Below are 19685 nucleotides of genomic sequence, written 5' to 3' on the forward strand. Positions count from 1 at the left end.
AGGTGTGCGCTGCTGGGCTGACTCCAGGTGCTGTCCCAGGTTTTTGTTCTGGGCAGGCTCTGTCATATTGTCACATTTTCTTCTTGTGAGGGACAGGCGTTACATAGTGATCGGGCAGCAGGTACCTGGCAGGCCTTCCGTCTCCAGGCTGTTTTCTATCCTTCCTTTGCTCTCTCTTAACCAGTATCCTCTGGTCTGCATTCCAGGCAGGATTAAAGCAAACTCTGAAAAGGAGATCAAGCCACCCTCTGCTCTGCTAGTTGCCAGCCATGGAGCAGATGAAGAGGTCAACAATGCTTCTGCTGGAGCTGCTTATTCTTGGGGGCCTGAGAGCAGGGATGGGCTCTGCTGTCCTGGGCACCCTGGATCTACAAATAGATGAGGAGCAGCCGGCTGGCACCATCATTGGGGACATTAGTGCTGGCCTACCCCCTGAAACTAGTGCCTACATGTATTTCATCTCAGCACAGGAGGGCAGTGGCGTCTCCACTGACTTGGGGATAGATGAGAATACTGGGATCATCAAAACAGCTCGTGTCCTGGACCGGGAGACTCGGGACCGCTACAGCTTCATTGCTGTCACCCCAGAGGGCATCACGGTAGAAGTGAACATCCAAGTGAATGACATCAATGACCATGCCCCAGCGTTTCCCAAACAGCACAGCACCTTTCAGATCCCAGAGCACACACCCATTGGCAGCAGGTTTCCCTTGGACCCAGCCTTTGATGCTGACAGTGGCCTCCTGAACACACAAGGCTACATGATTAAGGGAGGGAATGTGGGGCAGGCCTTCCGCCTGGAAACACGTCGAGGACCCAATGGGGTCCTGTATTTGGACCTGGTGGTCAGCAACGTTCTGGATCGGGAGAACCGTTCATCATACTCACTGCTGCTGGAAGCCTACGATGGGGGTTCTCCGCCCCGGAGCACCCAGATGACACTGGATGTGTCCATTCAGGACATCAACGACAATGCCCCCAGCTTCAACCAGAGCCGCTATCATACGCTCATTTCAGAGAATCTGAAACCTGGCAGCAGCATCCTGCAGGTCTTTGCCTCCGACGCAGATGAAGGTGACAATGGGGATGTGATTTATGAGATCAACCGACGGCAGAGCGATCCTGACCAATACTTCACCATTGATGCCCGGACTGGAGTCATCAAGCTCAACAAGGGTCTGGACTATGAAGTGAGGAAGGTGCATGAGCTGGTGGTGCAGGCAAGGGATAAGGCTGTCCATCCTGAGGTCACCACAGCCTTTGTCACTATCCATGTGCGTGACTACAATGACAACCAGCCCACCATGACTATCATCTTTCTGAGTGAGGATGGCTCCCCACAGATCTCCGAGGGAGCCCAGCCTGGACAGTATGTGGCACGCATTTCTGTTTCTGATCCCGACTATGGAGAGTATTCCAATGTCAATGTCACACTGGAGGGAGGAGATGGCAAATTTGCCCTCACTACCAAGGACAATATAATCTATCTGATCTGCGTGGACCAACTTCTGGATCGGGAAGAAAGAGACTCCTATGATCTGCGGGTGACAGCTACTGACTCAGGAACACCCCCGCTCCGGGCAGAATCAGCCTTTGTGCTGCAGGTGATGGATGTTAATGACAATCCCCCGCTCTTTGACCAGCAGGAGTACAAGCAGAGCATCCCTGAGGTGGTGTACCCCGGCAGCTTTGTCCTGCAGGTGACAGCTCGTGACAAGGACCAGGGTCCCAATGGGGAGGTGCGGTACAGCATTCTGCATGGCCGTGACACCCACTCCAGCTGGTTTACCATTGACCCTGCCACTGGCATCATCACCACTGCTGCCCCACTGGATTATGAAAAGGATCCTCAGCCTCAGCTCACCGTGCTGGCCACAGACCGAGGAACTCCTGCCCTCTCTTCCTCAGCTGTGGTGCACGTGGCCTTGCAGGATGTCAATGACAATGAGCCGGTGTTCAAAAGTAACTTCTACAACGTGTCCCTGAAGGAGAACACCCCTGTTGGGACCTGCTTCTTGCAGGTAGGTACAGGTATTGAGGCCAGAGCTCAGCAGGGGCACAGCCAGGGCTGTGAGCAGCCTGGGGTGGGAGACCTGCTAGTGCAGGGTGTTTGCTGCAGGTGTTGTGGCCTTGATGGGCAGCGTTTGCAGCAGGAACGCCCGAGCAGAGATCCCCACCCTTGGTGTGAGTCTGGAATGGGGCCAAGTTGTGTACATCCTTTCTGTGTGCAAGCAGTGGGCAATGCCACTGCCATCGGGCACACCACAAGGCTGCCCATCATGCAGAGCATGGTGTGGGCCTCTCTTGAGGTGGGTCCTGCTGTGCCAGGCCTTGCTTGCATCAGTGTGGAGCTACCTTGCAGCCAGGACACGCAAAATGGGGCTAAGGAAAGTGATACTGCCTCTGGGAAACTGCCTGTACCAGGCTTCAAACTTCCTTCTCCCCCTGCGAGGTCATTAGCCCGAGTTCATCAGTGTTGGTAAGACTAGTTGTGAGCATTAGCATTAATTATCCTAATGAGTTAATGAGCTGAGACTCGTGCTGCTGCACCAGCCTTTATGTAGCAAGAGATTGCAGCTGGGGCTGGAGAGTTTCTGGGCCTTCAAAAGTTCTGTGATGAGCTAGTGATGCCATTTAGATTCTGTGTGTTGTGTTCCCTGTGTTTGGTGTTTCTGCTGCAGCTTAGGCCCTGGAGCTCTGGTTCCTGGGACAGGTGATGCCACCTGCCTGAGTTGGGGTGAGGGCAGGTGTGGGGGTGCAGTGAGGCAGTGCCAACCATGGCAGCATCCAGGCTGTCCATCGGGACAAGCACTGGGGGCACTTCCTTGCTGGAGGTGTGGGGCACGGGGATTTCTAGCTGGGACCATGAGAAGCTCTGGTACCAGGCTGGTGAGAGGGGCCCAAGGGGACAGGAAGAACAGAAATTCTGGGATCCATAAGACAAGGCTGGAGGAGGTCCTGTGATTTGGCCAGGTGACCTCTAGGTCACCCTGGAAATGGCAAGAAAGAATGGTCTATGGGTGCCCTGTGGGTACACTGCAGGGCATAGGGGGTGTGAGTGTGGGCTGGGGAGGATGGATGGGCTGGGCGGGGGGGTGTGCATGCAGGTGACTGATGGCATGGGGTGAGAGTGCTGGAGAGGGGCTTGTTGGGGAGTGAGTGTGGGGGATGGGGTAGGAGTGTGGTGGGAAGGAGGAACTGGATGGGAGCAAGCGCCAGGTGTGAATAGAGAAGGAATGGAGGAAGGCATGTGGAGCAGGGGCAAGTGTAGGATGGCATAGATTAGGGGGCTTGGGGAAGGGTCGAGGTAGGATTAGGGGGAAGAATGGGCAGAAAGAGTGAGTGGAAGATGAGGAGGAAGATGTAGGTCAGGGGAGATCTGGGTTTGGTGTATGCAGGGCAACACTACACACTGTCCCAGTCTGGGGTGGATGGGGATGGGGCAGGGCTGGGGACAGAGATGGGGAAAGGGTCAGGGCCAGGGTCAGAGCAGAGGTGCTGTGTGTCCTGGCGTGAGCATGGCAGCCCCAGGCCTGTGTAGAGCCCCTGCAGGGAGGCCCCCCTCTTTCCTTGTCCGTGCCTTCCTGCTCAGTGCTGCTCGTGTGGGAAGGCGTTCTGGAAATGCAATCGGAGATGGCGGCTGGGTTCCTGACGGCGGGTTGGGGCCGGGCTGGAGGGAGCGCGCCCTACAGAGGAAATGGGGCGTGTGGGCACACCCAGAAGAGTGGCCAGTGCACGGCTACCTGGCTCTGCGCTGTGCAGGGACAGGGCTGGCCTGGCAGCCGGCAGTGACCAAGGCTTGGCCCCATTTCGATGGTTTTGGCTTAGTGCTGGTGTTTCGTTTGGAAGCAGCGCGTCTGGGCTGAGCACAGGTAACTCCCGCGCGGCCTCGGCACAAAGCAAACAGCTCACACATCTGCTGCTGCTTCCTCTGAGCCAGGAAATGTGAGAGGATGGGAAAGGAGGCTGGCCAGGCCCATGGCTTGATCGAGGATGCAGCAGGAGCCAGCCGAGTCTGGGAGCTGGGCAGAGCCAGCTCAGGGAGCCCTGGGCTTGGAGCACAGCTGCCTGGCATGGCCACCCCCTGTTGCCTCAAACAGGAAGGCTTCAGAGGTGCTGCCAGGGCTCATGGTGGCCAGTGCCCAGCACTGTTCCCCACGAAGTTGCCCATGTCAGGTGTGCTGCCCCCACAGCCCTTTTGTGCTATTGCTCCTGCTTGACTCCCTCTCCCTGTGGCTTGCAGGCACTGGGGCTCACCCTGCCTTGGGACAGTAAAGTATGTTTGTCAAAGTCTGGGTTTTGTCCGGACCCACACAATGCTCATGAGTGCTCAGGTCATGGGCAAGCCCTGCCAGATGAGGTACAGGACACAGGACAGTCACCCAGGTCAGCACAGAACTCAGTGGGTTTGCTTCTTTGTCAGTCTGCCCCATTTTTAAGCAGAAAACCCTGGGAGGAGCCTGTTTTTAGACAGTGATGTCTACTCTCTGTGGACAGGACAGAAAGGTGGGGAAGGAAGGAGTCCCTGTGAGTGAGCAGGAGAGACCTGAAGAGTTGCTACAGATGATCTGCTCCCTTGCAGTCTCCATTCTGTCTGCCTGGACAGCCTTTGTGTCTGAGTATGAACAGGGATGAGCAGAGCAGGTTGCTGGCCTGAGCTTCTGAGAAAGAAAAAGGAACTCATAACATCTTCTCTGTTTATTACTCGTGTTTACTATGGGCCAGGTCCCACAGTAGCAGACTGAGCATGAAGCAAAGGAAATAGCAAACTCGCTGTTCAAATCTGAGATGAGAAAGAAACACTGGTGGAGACAGAGCCCAGGGTAGCAGTGAACATGAAACCAGGAGAAAATGGAGTGGGAGACTGTCCCCAGCTGGCTGCCCTGCTCCTCTCTGCTGCCATGAGCTGATGTTGCAGAAGCTTTAGGGCACTGGACCCCGTTCCAATGCTGTGGTCCGTGATGTGAAGCACTGCTCTGGTATAAATTCACCCTGCTGGTTTAAATTTGCTTTAAACATTTGACTGTGTACCAGCACACTGCATGCATGGTCAGATAGTGTTTTTTTGGGACTTTCTGACTTTTCATGCTAAATCAAGTATTGTCTGTGCTCTGGCAGAGAGAACTGTGAACCCCATGTGGTGAGCATGGGCTGATTGGACAGCAACCTGAATGACATGGAGCGGTGGATTATTGATTCTTGCATATATCCAGTATTGATGATTTTGGAACCAGGGTTTACATACTGCCTTTGCACCCATACACAAATGCTGGGAACATCAGAAATCAAAAGCTGACCAGCAATGCACCTAATGTAGAGTCTCTGTGGTTCTGAGGATAAGTCTGATCAGTTTTTGGTTCTGGTTTGTGATCCCATGGGACATTCATGGGCAATGCTACATGCATAGCACTGGGACAGCCCCATGGGCTGTTTTTAGCCCCAGGGAGGAAGATTTGGATGAAGAGCTGTAGGCTACACCAGGCCACATACACTGTATTACCAAAAGAGAGTCTGGAGGGCTGTTCCTGATGCCTTGGCTGTGCAGCAGGAGGGGGCTGTGCAGGGACACAAAGCCATGCATGGACTCTGGGGCAGCACGAGGACTAATGCTCACCAACTGCGGGCAAGGAAAGTGGTAGGAGGGATGGGGGCACTGCTGCCTGCATTTGTGTTCTTAGGGCAAGGGATTTAGTATCAACCTATTTTCAGACCTTTGCACAACACAGAACAGGCCTCCCCCTCCTTAGAAACAAGAAGGCAAGCTTTCCAAAGCAAGATGGGGAGATGCCTGGGAGCGTGCTGGGGGAAAGAACAAGGGGAGGGGGAGTATCACGGTCCTGAGGAGCAGGCTGCCATGTGGGGGGATCTGGGGGTACACAGGACTGTGGGCATGGGGGAGATGCTGGTACATGGGGAGGTTGTGGGGGGAGGTGAGTGCTGTTGTTACCGCCAGAAGAGCTGCATTTGTTCCAAATTCCTGTGAAAGTTATTTCCTTGCGCTGCCAGCAGCCTCCTCCTGGGCTTGGCACAGCAGCCAGCGCCATGATTAATTCAAGTAGCATTTCCCCTGGAGCTGCAGCAGCTTTTCCACTGCAGCTGAGAGGCCCCAGCCCCTCGCGCTCCTCTCCCCCCATCCTCGGCTCCTCCTCCCAACCCCCTTGAACAGCTCCCTCCTTCCTCCGTGCAATCCCCAGCCCCCTCACAGCTGCCCCTTTTCCCTTACCTCTGCTTCTGCTCTAGGCCCCACAGAACTCCTCTTTCTACCACTGCCCTTGCTCACACAGCTCACTCATCCATGTCCACCCACAGCCCCACCCACACACGCTGCCCTCCAAAGGGCCAGTCCTTCTGCCTCCCTCCTGTGGCCCCAGTCACCAGCATACTGTCCCGCTGGACCCCAGTTTCTGCTCCCCCTTGTTCTCCCCACACCCCTCAGTCAGTGCCAGCTGCAGTTGTCTTCTCCCCCAGGACCCTTGCCACTGTGATCCAGGGCAGCTCTCCTCTACCTGCATAGCTCTTGGGACATGCCAGCCTCTCCCTGCTCCCTGTGGAGTCCCAGAATAGTTTCAGGTGGGAAGGGACCTTAAAGATCATCCAGTTCCAACCCCCTGCCATGGGCAGGGGCACCTTCCACTAGACCAGTCCTGGCTTTGGGCACTTTCAGGGATGGAGCAGCCACAGCTGCTCTGGGCACCCTGTGCCAGGACCTCCCCGCCCTGACAGGGATGAACTTCTTCCCAATATGCCATCTAACCTGGTCCTCTGGCTGTGTGAAGCCATTCCCCCTTACCCTGTCACTCCAGACCCTTATCCAAAGTCCCTCTCCATCTCTCTTGGAGCCCCTTTAGGCACTGGAAGGGAGTCTAAGGTTTCCCTGGAGCTTTTTTGAGGTTGAACACCCCCATCTCACCCAGCCTGTCTGCAGAGCAGCTCCGTGTCCTCCTGATGTTGGGGGCCCCATCCCAGCCTTGCTCCCTCGGCTCACCCTGCCTGGCATGCTCAGTCTTGTGCTGACCCCAGCCCAGTCTCTCCTGCACATCTTACTGATCTGTGTCCCATCTTTTTGTATAGACCTTCTCTGAGCACTCTCTGCCTGAGCTCCGTATGGCTGAAACCTAGCCCCACACCCTGGTTTGGGGTCGTTCTCGCTTCAGTGCCCCCCAGGGTCCTGCCATTTCTGCCCTGTGCTGTGTCTGCCCCATTCAAGCCCCCCACCTTGAGCACTCTTCCCAGCCCTGCTCTGCTCCAGGACTCCCTGCCCTTTTCTGCTCCCCAGCTTCCAGGTCCTGTTCAGCTCCTGCACTTTCTATGGGGCTCCCTGTGCCCTCTAGCTCCTGGCTGCAGGTGCCATTTCACTAGCAAGGACACCCGTAACCCAGGTGCAGAACTTCACTCCTTGTCCATCTGTGCCCTGGTTTGTCCCTGTGCTTGGAGGCCCCTGGGCTCCCAGAAGGGTGCTGGGCACTCCCAGGCTCTCTCACCTCTTGCCTAGCCCCACTGTTCACATCCTGCCTCCCTGCCAGTGTCTGTGATTAACCCACTTCCCCTCACCCTCTGAACCGAAGGTTTTACCCCATCTCAGGGCAGCCCCTGCTCCCCATGCCCAGCTACATGTGTTTCTGGCAGCCTGCGTCTGTCATAGAATCACAGAAGGGTGGGAAGGGACCTTAAAGCCCATCTTGTTCCACAGCTGCTCTGGGCAGTGTGGAGGCCTTGGCTGTGTGACCACCAGCCAGACTCCTGCCCGTGTCTGGGGCCTTGGGGACCAGCAGTGCAAGCCAGCAGTGCCGGCAGCTGCGCTGGGGCTCCCTGGACGGGGGGCTCTGGTAGCCATGGGGTCTGACCCTCGCCTTGGCCACGTGTGCTGGACTGTCACTGGGCCAAACCCTGACCCTGCTCCCTCCCCTGAGACCTGAGTGTGCTGGAGGCTGAGACAAAGCCCTGGAGACAGGAACAGTTCCTGAAATAGCTTCGTGGCTGCTCCCTGGCCACTTTTAGCTGGTCAGTGGCTGTGCCAGGGCTGGGAGGGCAGGACGCCTGGCATGCACTCAGGCGCAGGGAGCCATGCGTGGGATCACTGACCACACTGGCGCCAGCCTCCCCTCCTCTCCCACCAAGAGCCGTCACTCAGAGGGGCGGGAGCCCCAGAGCCAGATGTTTGCCAAAGCCACAGCACAACATGTGCGCAGCAGAGCCCCAGCCGTGGCCAGGCTCCAGATGAGTTCCCTGCCTGCTGACTGCGCTGGCTGGAGTGGGGAGGATGGCTGAGGAATGGAGCCTGAGCTGCTGAGCAGTGCTCCATCACTTCACAGTACTGTGGGCTGGGCGAGGGCACAGGTCAGCAGGAGGGCTGTGAAAGCAGGAGATTTGTATGAGGGGCTCTGGTGATGTGCTTGAGATGGGTCTAAGGGAAGGGGCAGCTTTGACTCCCACAGGGTGAGGGACCTTGGTGTGGGGCTGTACTTCTGGGAACTGTACCACCTCTGGGAAATGTAGGAAGTTTGTTGTGCCTTGGCTCCACTTGTTCCTTCTGTCTTGCTGGGGTACTGGGAGGAGGGTGTGAAGTTGCAAGGCCTCGATACCCATCACTGCCCTCCCAGCTCTCCATGCAGTGGGGAGAGGCACGCTTGGCCAGGACCCTACTTCCTTTTCAAAGTCTGGTGCTCTGGTTTCTTGCTGCCTAACCCTGAGTCACCTTGCTGTTCTCCTTTGTTGTCCTCTTCTGCTCCGTGGTGGCCACAGCACTACTGTTGCATGCTCTTCTCACCACACCTGCAGGCAAGGAGGGGCAGGTAGCAGATGCTACTGCCTGGTGTGGTCAAGGCTGCTGTGCAGGGACAGGGAGCAGATCAGCTCTCTTGGAACAATTTGAGCTCAGTGGGGAACTGGGGTGTTCAGGAGGGTCTTTGGCTGGAGATCACAGAATGGCTGAGTTTGGAAAGGACCTCTTGAGAAAGTCTAGTACAACGCCCCCATGCACAAGCAGCACCATCCAGAGTTGGTTGCCCTGGACATCCCCACTTTCCTGGGAAACATCATAAAGGAAAAGTGCTTCCTGATCTTCAGAGGGACTCTCCTGTGTTCCAGTGTGTGCCCATCCCCTCTGATCCTGACACTGGGCACAACTGAGAAGAGCCTGGATCAATCGTCTTGTTGCCCTCTTTCCTGTATGAATGATACCCCTTCTCCAGGCTGAACCATCCCAGCTCCCTCAGTCTTTTGTCACAGGAGAGGTGCTCCAGTCCCTTCATCATCTTTGTGGCCCTTCCCTGGACTCTCTCCAGTATGGCCATCTCTCTCCTGTACTGGGGAGCCAGTACTGTATTGTAGGAGTACTAAGGAGTACTGTACTGTACACAGCTCCAGCCGTGGCCTCACCACTGCTGAGGAGAGGGGCAGGATCCTCTCCTTGACCTGCTGGCCACACTCACCCTGATGCTGCCCAGGACACCATCCTCTCTCCTTGCAGCAAGGGCACGTTGCTGTCTCATCTTCAGCTTGGCACCCATGAGGACCCAGAGGGTCTCTGCTGAGCTGCTCTCCAGTGGTGAGATGCCCCCAGCATCTGCTGGTGCAGGGGATTGTTTCTTCCCCAGGACTGAACTTCGCACGGTCCCTTATGAACTTTAGGAGGTCTCTCGTCCCTCCCTGCAGCCTCTCAAGGTCGCTCCAAATGCAGTATGAGCCTCTTGCAAATCAGCCACTCCTCCCAGTTTGGGGTCATCAGCAAACATGCTCAGGGTACACACTGCACCATCAAACAGGTCATTAATGAAGATGCCAAACAGGACTGGAGACAGGATTGACCCCTGGGGCACACTGCTAGCAACTGGCCTCCAAGTAGATATTGTGCCCCTGACCACCACCCTCTGGATAGGAGGCATTCAGCTGGTTTTCAGCTGGATGAGGATCTCATGGGGGAGAGTGTCAAAGAATTTAGTGCACTTCAGGTTGACAATATCCACTCCTTTTCTGTCATCCACCAGGCCAGTCATTTATCATGTGGATCAAGCATGATTTGTCCTTAGGGGGAGCTGTGCTCACCACTCCTGATCATTTTCTTGTCCTTCCCATGCATAAAAATGGTTTCCAGGAGTAGCTGCTCCATCGGTTTCCCAGGGATCAAGGTGACACTGATTGTTTTATAGTTACCTGGGTCCTCCTTCCTTACTCTTGAAGACAGGAGATATTTACCTTCCCACAGTCTTCAGGCATCTCCCAAACATGACAGCTGAGCAAAGATTATTGTGAAGGGCCTGGCAGTGATGTCTTTCACTCTGTTCTCTGAGACCTGAGGCTCCTGAAGACCCATCTTACTAGTAGAGAGTAAGGGAAGGAGGGTATTAAGTGCCCCTGTCTTTTATATGTCCTTTGTCACCAGGTCCCTAGTCTCCTTCAGCTGTGGGCCTACATTTTACCCAGCCTTCCTTTTGTCACCAATGTACTTATAGAAGCCCTTCTTGTTGAGTTTGAAATCCCTTGCCAGATTCAAATCCAGTTGGGAATTGGATGCCAACAGCTGCATTCCCATGTAATTACACTGATCAGTGAGTGATTTCAGCAGAAGGTAGCCCAGATGTGTTCCCCAAACCCTGCCATGGTAGCAGCCTCTTCTACACCTATCCACGAAGTCTTCAAAACACAGCATCGGGGTCATCCCTGGGTTCCTTAACACATCCTCTGGTCTCAAGGGCATATGCCTTTTCATTTGCATCCATTGTCTGACAGAAAAGATGTATTTCTTCTGTCACTTTCATCCAGACCCTTTTGCTCATTACAGCCCCCAGGCAGAGCATTGCTCATGAACCTCTCCCCAGAGCCTGTCTCCCAAACTGTCTTTCACCCCCTGATTGCCCAGCCCTCCAAACTGTAACATCCTGCCTTGGATATGAGGACAGTGGGAGAGGGTGTCAAAATCCTTCCTAAAGTCAAGGCAATTGTCACCCACAGCTGTCAGCCCTTTGACCTCAGATCCCATCACTCCGCCACAGAGAGCAAACAAGATGGTCAATCCATGATGGCTCTTCCCTTCCAGGATCTTTCATGTGGCCTAAAATATGCTAGAAGACTCACTCCATGATTCTCCCAGGGCCCAAAGTGTGGCTAACGAGAACATAGACCCTCAGATGATCCCTTTGGCCTTTGTTGAAGGTGGGATGTGAGACTTGCATTCCTCCAGGTGTCAGGGATCTCCCCTGGTTTGCCCCCACATGTGACAAGCAACCCTACAAATCCATTTCTTCAGCATCCATTGATGCAGCCTGTTGAGTCCCATGGATTCATATGGATCAGTCTTTTCAAAGAAATACTGACTCTCTCTTCACCCCTCTCTGGAGGCTCTCTGAAGCGTTTTGAACAGCATGGAGGCCTGGGAGGCTGGTGGAGACCGAGGTGGAGGAGGCACTGAGTGTCCCAGTCTTACCTGTGCCTGCTGCTGCTGATTCCATGCTCAGAAATGGGCCCTTCTTCAGGCCTTCACTACCAGCACAGTACAGAGGCTCTTCTTGGCACGCTCAGGCTTGAACTTTGACTTTGCTGACACACTCCTGACATGCCTGGCAATGTTTATAGATTCCTGCTTAAGTGTCTTGCCTCCGTGCCCATCTCAAAGAATTGTGGAATGGTTTGGGTTGGAAGGGACCTTAAATATCATCTCCTTCCACCCCACTGCCATGAGCAAGGACACCTTCCACTGTCCCAGGCTGCTTCAAGCCCCAGTGTCCAGCCTGACCTTGGACACTCCCAGGGATCCAGGGGCAGCCACAGCCTCTCTGGGCACCCTGTGCTAGGGCCTCATCACTCTCACAGGGAATAATTTCTTTCCAATATCCAATCTAAACCTACTTGCAGTCAGTGTGAAGCAGTTCTCCCTTGTCTTGTCTTTTGAGGCCCTTTTAAATAGCCTCTCCATCTCATTGGCTCCCTTCAGGTACCGAAGGGCCCCAGATGGGTCACTCCAGAGCCTTCTCCTCTCCAGGCTGAACAGTCCCAGTTCTCTTAGCCTACACCACCTTTTGCATGGCAGCTTAGCCCAGAGGCCCCTGCTTAGCCCGAGCCATCTGCTGAGGTCTCTGTGTTTTCCTGAGCATTGGGATGGGCTGCTCTGGAGTGTGCTGTCCTGAAGGCTTGCCAGCTTTCCTGAGCTGCCTTGGCCTTCAGTGCTGTCTCCCATGAGATCCCTTCCATCGACCAGCTCCCTGTAAAAGCTGAAGTCTGTCTTGCAATCCAGGGTCTGTACTCTGCTTCTCTTCTTCCTCACTCCCTTTAGGATCCTGAATCTGCTGCTTCATGGTCACTGCAGTCACAGCTACTGCCAACTGCCACATCCCCAGTTAGTAGTCCCTTCTAGGGAACAGCAGATGCAGCTGTGTGCCACCCCTGCTTGGCAGGGACACTGGAATTCTTTGCGAGACCAGGGGTCTGTGATCCTAGCTTCCTCAGGTACTGCTGCTTCCTTGGCAGCTTCAGGTCAGGAATCTGCTGGCAGAGAATTGATGTCTTTGTGCTTAAAGCCTTTAGCGTCTGTGTGGGCTATGTTCAGAAGTCAGAGGTGAGAGGGCAGTGGGGCTGCCATTCAGGCTCAGAGCCCTGGCTCCTACTCCCACATATTCGAGCAGCAGGACTGGCACAGCCCCAGTGGAGAGTTTCCTGGGCAGTTCCACAGGCAGCTTGACCCCGTTTCCCTCTACTTTTCAGGCAAACATCAGGAGTCTCATGAGCTGCAGTAAAACCAGCTGTGGATCCAAGATTTGGGGCGGATGCTAAATACAGAGCCTGGGGCTGCCCTGCATTAACTTCTAGCAAAGTTCCTGGAAAAATGTCCATGCTTGGCTTAAAAATTTCCAGAAGTGGTGAACTCACCACAGGCCTTAATGAGCCCTTTTGGTGGCTAATTGCCCTCACAGCTAAAAATGTGTCCCTGTCTCAAACTACATGTGCTCTGAGTCTGCAGCAGTGCATGCTGGCTGAAATGAGGTGGTTGCCATACCTGGTGGCTGGTGGTCCCTGTGATGTCTCTCAGGAGTCCCCAGGAGGCATCACCCAGCTGCAGGGGGGATCCTGCTGTCCCTGGGTCTCGGGTCAAGCCCTGCTGAGTGTGGGCTGCCCACAGGCAGTCAGCCAGCCCCATCCCATGGGATTCACACATGGGATATCAGCAGTCTGCAGGCAGGGAGCTGGGACTGGGGTGCACCAGCCACAGCCCTCCTCCCTCTGCACACAGTGGCAGAGCGCAGAGCAGTGTCCAGTGGCCCCAACCTCAGCCAACACTGTGACCTGGTCCAGCAGGTGTTTGCTGTTCCTGTAGCTTCTCTCTAGGCACCAGTTTAGCATCACCCATCCAAGGGAGACAAGAACCAGGTGCAGGGCTCCAGTTGTCATTGCACCAGTGATGTGACCTCTCTTAGATGCTGTGTAGGTTCATATTGGGCAGAGTTTTGTGTTGGACCAGCAGTTCACAGATGGTCCCACCACTGGATGGGACAGTGAAGCAGTAGATACGAGGGATACCTTGTCCTGGCTGCACAACCGGGGCTGGTTCTGATACCAGACTGCGGGCTTCACTAGTTATCTTGCTGGAACATGGCTCTGGGTATCAGGAAGCTGCCAAGGAGATGGTGCTGCACTGAACAGTAGTGAGAGCTCATCTATTGCTTCCCTGTTCCTGAAACCTGGCCCAGGTCTTGTGGCAGGAAGCTGGATATTCCCCCTGTGGGTATTCCTAAGGGTGGCACCCATCAGAAGATGGTTACGGTGGGGAAGGGAGACTCTTCTGGAAGCATCAGAGCCCCTGGGCTAAGGAGTCTGAAGCTGCTATCTCACTCTGCAGCAGAGCATGTTGCTGTACAGTGATTAAAGCAGCTGATGTGCATTTTGGATAACCTTCAGAGTGAGAAGTAGTTCATTCTGAAGGAAAGAAAAGTCTTCATTTACCATATAGTACCTATTCCAGTCACCGTGGCAGCTGATTATGCATTTCCATCTGCAGTGGTGGAGAAGGCTGGAAGCTGACCCAAGGAATGGAAGAGGCACACTGGGGTGTGGGTACAGGCTGTATCCCGGGCAGGGCAGAGGCACCCTGGGGTGTGGGTACAGGGCTGTACCCCAGGCATGGCAGAGGCACCCTGGGGTGTGGGTACAGGCTGTATCCCGGGCAGGGCAGAGGCACCCTGGGGTGTGGGTACAGGGCTGTACCCCAGGCATGGCAGAGGCACCCTGGGGTGTGGGTACAGAGCTGTATCCCAGGCATGGCAGAGGCACCCTGGGGTGTGGGTACAGGCTGTATCCCGGACAGGGCAGAGGCACCCTGGGGTGTGGGTACAGGGCTGTATCCCGGGCAGGGCAGAGGCACACCAGGGTGTGGGTACAGGGCTGTACCCAGGCAGGGCAGAGGCACACCGGGGTGTGGGTACAGGGCTGTACCCCTGTGATGACAGGCAGCATGGAGCCACTGTGCTGGTAACCTGCATACAAGCTCCACTGATGTCAGCAGGGTCAGATTTGTGCTCTCTGCTGAGCAGCTCCCCAGGAAGACGGGCTGGGGCAGTAGGGAGGGGGATGGTGAGCTCTAGGTGGGTCCAGTTTCCCACAGTGCCTCCTGACCCAGTTCTGTCACAGCACCTGTGTTTCCAAGTGCTCTGCAGCTGGAGTGGGGAGGGGGGATCCTGTTCCATGGTGCTTCTTCTGGCAGCTGCTGCAGGGTTGGGGAGCAGATCCTCTGCACAGGAGCCTAGTGCTCACTGGAGATGTGGTCTCAATGTCTTCTCAGTTTCTGCCTGCAGGCAGCCCCTCAGACCAAAGGCAGCAGGGCTGCTGGGAGTGTTGCAGGTGCTGCCTAGCCTTCCTGGTGAGGACAGGGTGGTCCCACCCTGCCCATTGACTGTTCCCTGCAGGCCCAGCCATCCTGTGTCCCCTTAGCCTTGTTCCTCCATCCCCGATGACCGGGCTCGCAGCCCCCAGCCGGGCCCTCCGCTTGGCGCGCACGCAGCGTTCCTGCGCTCCTCGTGCGGAGCCGAGGCCCCATGGCTGCTGCGGGGAGGAGCTGTGGCTGACGAGGCCTGAACTCCACTTCACCCGGGCCTGGCCCAGCTGCCTTCCCCCAGCTCTGTCCCCCAGCTTTGTTCTCCATGGAGCTCCCAGCTGGTGGAGGAGCTGTGGGCAGGGATGTGGAGTCAGGAGTTGGTTTCTGCTGACCTGAGCTCTATAGGAGCCCGAAGGGGGAGCTGGGGAGGGCAAGCAGGGAGCAGCATTTCTCCTCCTGCTATGTCTGTCACAGTGGGTGCACTTCTTGTGCTGCAGGCAACGTGAGACTGGACTCTCACAGGGCAGTGCCATCCTCCATCCTCATGCCCCATGTCTGGGGCTGCTAGACTCAGAGCCCTGAGAGCAGGACAGAGCCAGGGCCGTGGTGACAGGGGGTGACTTTCTTCCTGTCCCATCCTGAGTGTCTTTGCAGAAAAGAAGGAATAGAGGTGCAGGGGCTGCTGCTGCTGCAGTGCTGCATGTCCTGCAGAAGAAGCAGTGGCTGGTCTGGGACAAGGACCACAGTTGCTGTCACACTGCGTTGTGATGGCGAGCTCTGAGGGTGGCACGGTGGCTGTGGCCATGGAGCAGAAGGTGGCACTGAGGTGTGGTGGTGGTGCTGGGCCGGGTCTGGCTGGTGGTCTGTTCTGTTCAGGTGGTGCCTTCCCTCACACAGGTGACAGCCACAGACTCAGACAGTGGTGCATTTGGCTCCCTTTCCTACTCCATTGGCTCTGGTATCGGCAGCATCATCCCCACACAGTTCAGCATTGACAAGCACTCAGGGCAGCTGTGCACGGTGCAGCCCCTGGACCGTGATGAGGGCACGTCTGCCTATGACTTCACCATCACTGCTGTGGATGGGGTGAGTGCTACCGAGGCTGTGCATGCAGTGCTGCTGACCCAGCACTGTGCAGGGGGTGCTGCTGTCCTCGCACTGTCTCTGATGTGGTGCCTCCTCAGGGCGGCCTGAACTCCATGGTGTATGTGAAGGTGTTCCTGGAGGACACAAATGACAACCGGCCAGTGTTCTACCCGCTGGAGTACGCTGCCAGTATCAGCACCCAGAGCATGCCGGGGACAGCCGTGCTGCGTGTCACCGCCCATGACAAGGATGAAGGGCTGAATGGGAGGGTGACATACCGCATCATCCTGGGAAATTCGCCCCCGCTCTTCTCCCTCAACAAGGACACAGGTGAGATCTCAGGCAGCCAGAGCAGGCAGCAGTTGGAGCACTGTGATGTGGGAGCTATCAAAACCGGCCTGAGTGTCACTGCTTGGCCACTTCAGCAGTGCAGTCTGTCTCCAGAGTATGTCTGTTTCTGTCCCTGCCACATCTTTCCCTACTAAACTTCCTTAGCCTCTGGTAACCCCTTCCCAGGCTCAGTCCCTGACTTTTTGTTTCTGCTCCCTGTTCTGTTCTTCATTTGTCCTGTCTTCCTTCTTCTCCTCATTCCCCATCTCCAACTCAGTGCGCCCTTCCTCTTGTGTGCTGATCACACAGCCGTATGATCAGCTGTATGATCGATCAGGCTCTATCCTGCTTCCTTTCTTATCCCTGCCAGTCCTCTCTTCTCCAGCTCAGTTAACTCTCCTCTATAACTCTGTCGCTCTTGATCCCACCATTGTCATTGGCTGCATCTGCTCGAAGCCAGAGCATTTTCTGCTGGGGAAGTGGGTGCATGGGTATGTGATGCCAGGGACTCTCAGCAGGACAGAAAGGTGCATTGGGAAATCTGCACACTGGTTCTCAAGTTCCCAGCAGGTGACTGGGAAGGTGACAAGCCCTACCAGCCCTCCTAATGCAGGGCCACCTCTTTTGTAAGGCCTATCAGCTATGGTCCTTCACTTCTATATCCCCTCCCAGATCCTCTCTGCCAGTCCAGGGCCTGCTTGCTGTGTTATGACACTCACCCTGTGCCCCAGATTGGAAGCCCTCTCCCTGCCTTTCACTGTCCCAAGAGCTGCCTTCTGGCTCATGTCCCACAGCCTGTACCACTGCTTAACTCAGAGCTGGGTGTAAGATAAGTGTGGAGGATTTGGGGAGGATTTCCTGGGACAGCTCCACTCATTCACTCCAGCTCCTCAGTGGTGGGCTCCCAGTGTGATGCACATTGTTTCCTACTCCTTCTGGTTTGTCTTTTCCATCTTATGGTTTGGCCTGTCCCCTGGTGCCAGGTGACTGGGGTGCAGCACAATGCCACATCAATTACTTTTTTCCTCAGGTGTCATTTCTCTGTCATGGTCTCTGAGTGGCAAAGCCAACACCCTGGTGCAGCTGGTGATCTCTGCTCAGGATGGGGGGGGCCTTCAGGCACAGCCGAATGCCCGGGTAAACATCAGCATCGTGGAGGGCACAGTCTCACCCCCTGTCTTTGAGCAAGCTCAGTACTTCTTCAGTGTGCCTGAGGACATGCCAGAGGGCACCAGTGTGGGGGCTGTCCAGGCCCAGAACCCACCAGGTATGACCTCGTCCCTTTTGCATGTTGCCACTTTCCCTGTCCCTACACCATCCTTGAGGTCCAGCATCCACCAGACTTCCTCATGGAGTGACCCTGCTCTGAGAGCTCCACACACTCACACCTGAGTGTGCACCTAGCTCAGCACCTGTGCCCACACAAGTGTGTAAGCACACCTGGGTGTCTGTGCACGTGGGCACAGTGCTGCTGCACCCCTTGGACCACAGCTTCCTGACCCTGGGGCTGAGGCAGTAAGCTGGATGACAACTCATTCCTTCTGTCTCCGTCCTCTTGCCCACAGGTCATGCTGATGACATCTTCTATTCCATCTCCTCGGGGGACCCTCATGGCTATTTCTCCATCGACTCAGCCTCGGGGCAGCTCTGCACCAGCCTGCCTCTGGATCATGAGTCCCAGTCAGTTCTCATCCTGGATGTCCAGGCCCGGAGCGGTTCACCCCCTGCCTACAGCAACACGCGTGTGAAGATCTCCGTGTCAGATGTGAACGATAACGTGCCGGCATTCCCAATTCCCTCTGACTCCATCCTGCTGCCAGAGGCCACAGAACCTGGGAGTACAGTCTACACCCTGCAGGCTGAGGACCGTGACAGTGGTGCCAATGGACAGGTGACCTTTGAGCTGGTGTCGGGGGGTGAGGGCACCTTCGTTGTGGAGCGTGCCTCGGGGGCAGTGCGGCTCCTTGGGGCCCTGCAGTACGAGGCCATCTCAGCCTACAGCCTGGCCATCGTGGCCCGGGACAGTGGCATTCCCCAGCTCAGCTCCACCTTCACGCTGCTGGTGCACGTGCAAGCCGAGGACGACAACGGACCCATCTTTGACACTCTCACGTACCGTGTGGAGGTGCAGGAGGGTGTTCCCGTCTCCACCCGCTTCCTTCAGGTGAGGGCCCTGGCACATGATGTGGAATCCGCAGCCCTCACCTACCACCTGCGTGCAGATGGGGATGCTGCCAGCTTCGGCATCGTGCCTGAGAGCGGCTGGCTGTACGTCAAGAGCGCCCTGGACCGGGAGACGCGGGACCTGTACGTGCTGACGGTGCTGGCCTCGGTGGGAGGCACCGGGGCTGCGGCAGACACACGGAAAACCGGCACCAGCACCGTGCGGATCAGCATCACCGACGAGAACGACAACAGCCCTCGGCTGAGCGAGGAGCGCTACTTCTTCACTGTGTCTGAGAACCAGGCTCCTGGCAGCACTGTGGGAAGGGTGATGGCAAGCGACCGGGACGCTGGGCAGAACAGCCGGCTCACCTACCGCCTGCTCCAGCACGACCCCAACTTTCTTATTCACATGCAGACAGGTGAGAGACTCCTGGCCTCCTAGGCAGGGCTGTCTGGTGAGAAAGCCCAGGGCAGGGCAGCTGTGATGGTGGCCAGGCCAATGCAGCAGCACAATATTCACCTTACAGCCCCCACAGTGCTGGGCTCCAGCAACATGCCTGAATAACACAGCTGAGCACAGGCTCTGCTCTAATGCAGCTTGTGGGCTGAGCTGTGTCCCTACTTATCAGAGTTCTCACTTCTTGTGCCTGCCCCATTCCTGGAAGTATTCAAGGCCATGTTGGATAGGGCTTGGAGCAACCTGGGATAGTGGAAGGTGTCCCTGCTCATGGCAGCAGGGTGGAACAAGATGGGCTTGAAGGTCCCTTCCAACCCAAGCCCTTCTGGGATTCTCCCTCACAGGAGAGGTCAGCACCAAGCACAGCTTGGATCGGGAGCAGCAGTCCAACTTCCAGCTCCTGGTGATTGTGCAGGATGGGGGAGCACCACCTCGCAGTGCCACCGGAACCATCTACGTCACTGTCCTGGATGAGAATGACAACGCTCCTGCTTTCCTCCATGTGGGCAGTGGTCAGGAGCTAACTGTGCAGGTAGGTGTGCAGGCTGGAGCACTGATGGTGGCCTCTGGATGTGGGGGCAGGTGGTACTGCTGGGGAAAAGGGAGTGGGTAGGCGGACCCAGGAGAGTTTCAGGGTAGGAGATGAACAGGCATGAGTTGGATCCATTCAGCAGCCAGGACAGTTTGATAAATTTAAGATGTGGCAGGAGGGGCATGTCCTTGGGCAGGGCAGACATCCTGGTGCACAGAGCAGGCAGGGACTGTGGAGGGTTCTGGCACAATCAGGACTGGCCAGCAGAAGCTCTTGGCTCACACGTGCCTGTAGGGAGGGACAGCAAAAGGAGC

At 56.1% G+C, this 19685-nt stretch overlaps 1 protein-coding gene across 1 annotated transcript in view; it reads left to right on the top strand.

Moving 5' to 3' along the window:
- Nucleotides 1-269: 269 nt before the first annotated feature.
- Nucleotides 270-19685, top strand: part of DCHS1 (dachsous cadherin-related 1) — a 39208-nt gene continuing 19792 nt past the window's right edge. Inside the window, exons 1-6 of the mRNA XM_053935469.1 lie at nucleotides 270-2021; nucleotides 15698-15886; nucleotides 15985-16216; nucleotides 17247-17483; nucleotides 17782-18801; nucleotides 19184-19371. Coding sequence (XP_053791444.1) covers nucleotides 270-2021; nucleotides 15698-15886; nucleotides 15985-16216; nucleotides 17247-17483; nucleotides 17782-18801; nucleotides 19184-19371 — 3618 coding nt within the window. The remainder of the gene's footprint in view (nucleotides 2022-15697; nucleotides 15887-15984; nucleotides 16217-17246; nucleotides 17484-17781; nucleotides 18802-19183; nucleotides 19372-19685) is intronic.

This window comes from Vidua chalybeata, chromosome 2, assembly GCF_026979565.1.
Source record: "Vidua chalybeata isolate OUT-0048 chromosome 2, bVidCha1 merged haplotype, whole genome shotgun sequence".
NCBI lineage: Eukaryota > Metazoa > Chordata > Aves > Passeriformes > Viduidae > Vidua > Vidua chalybeata.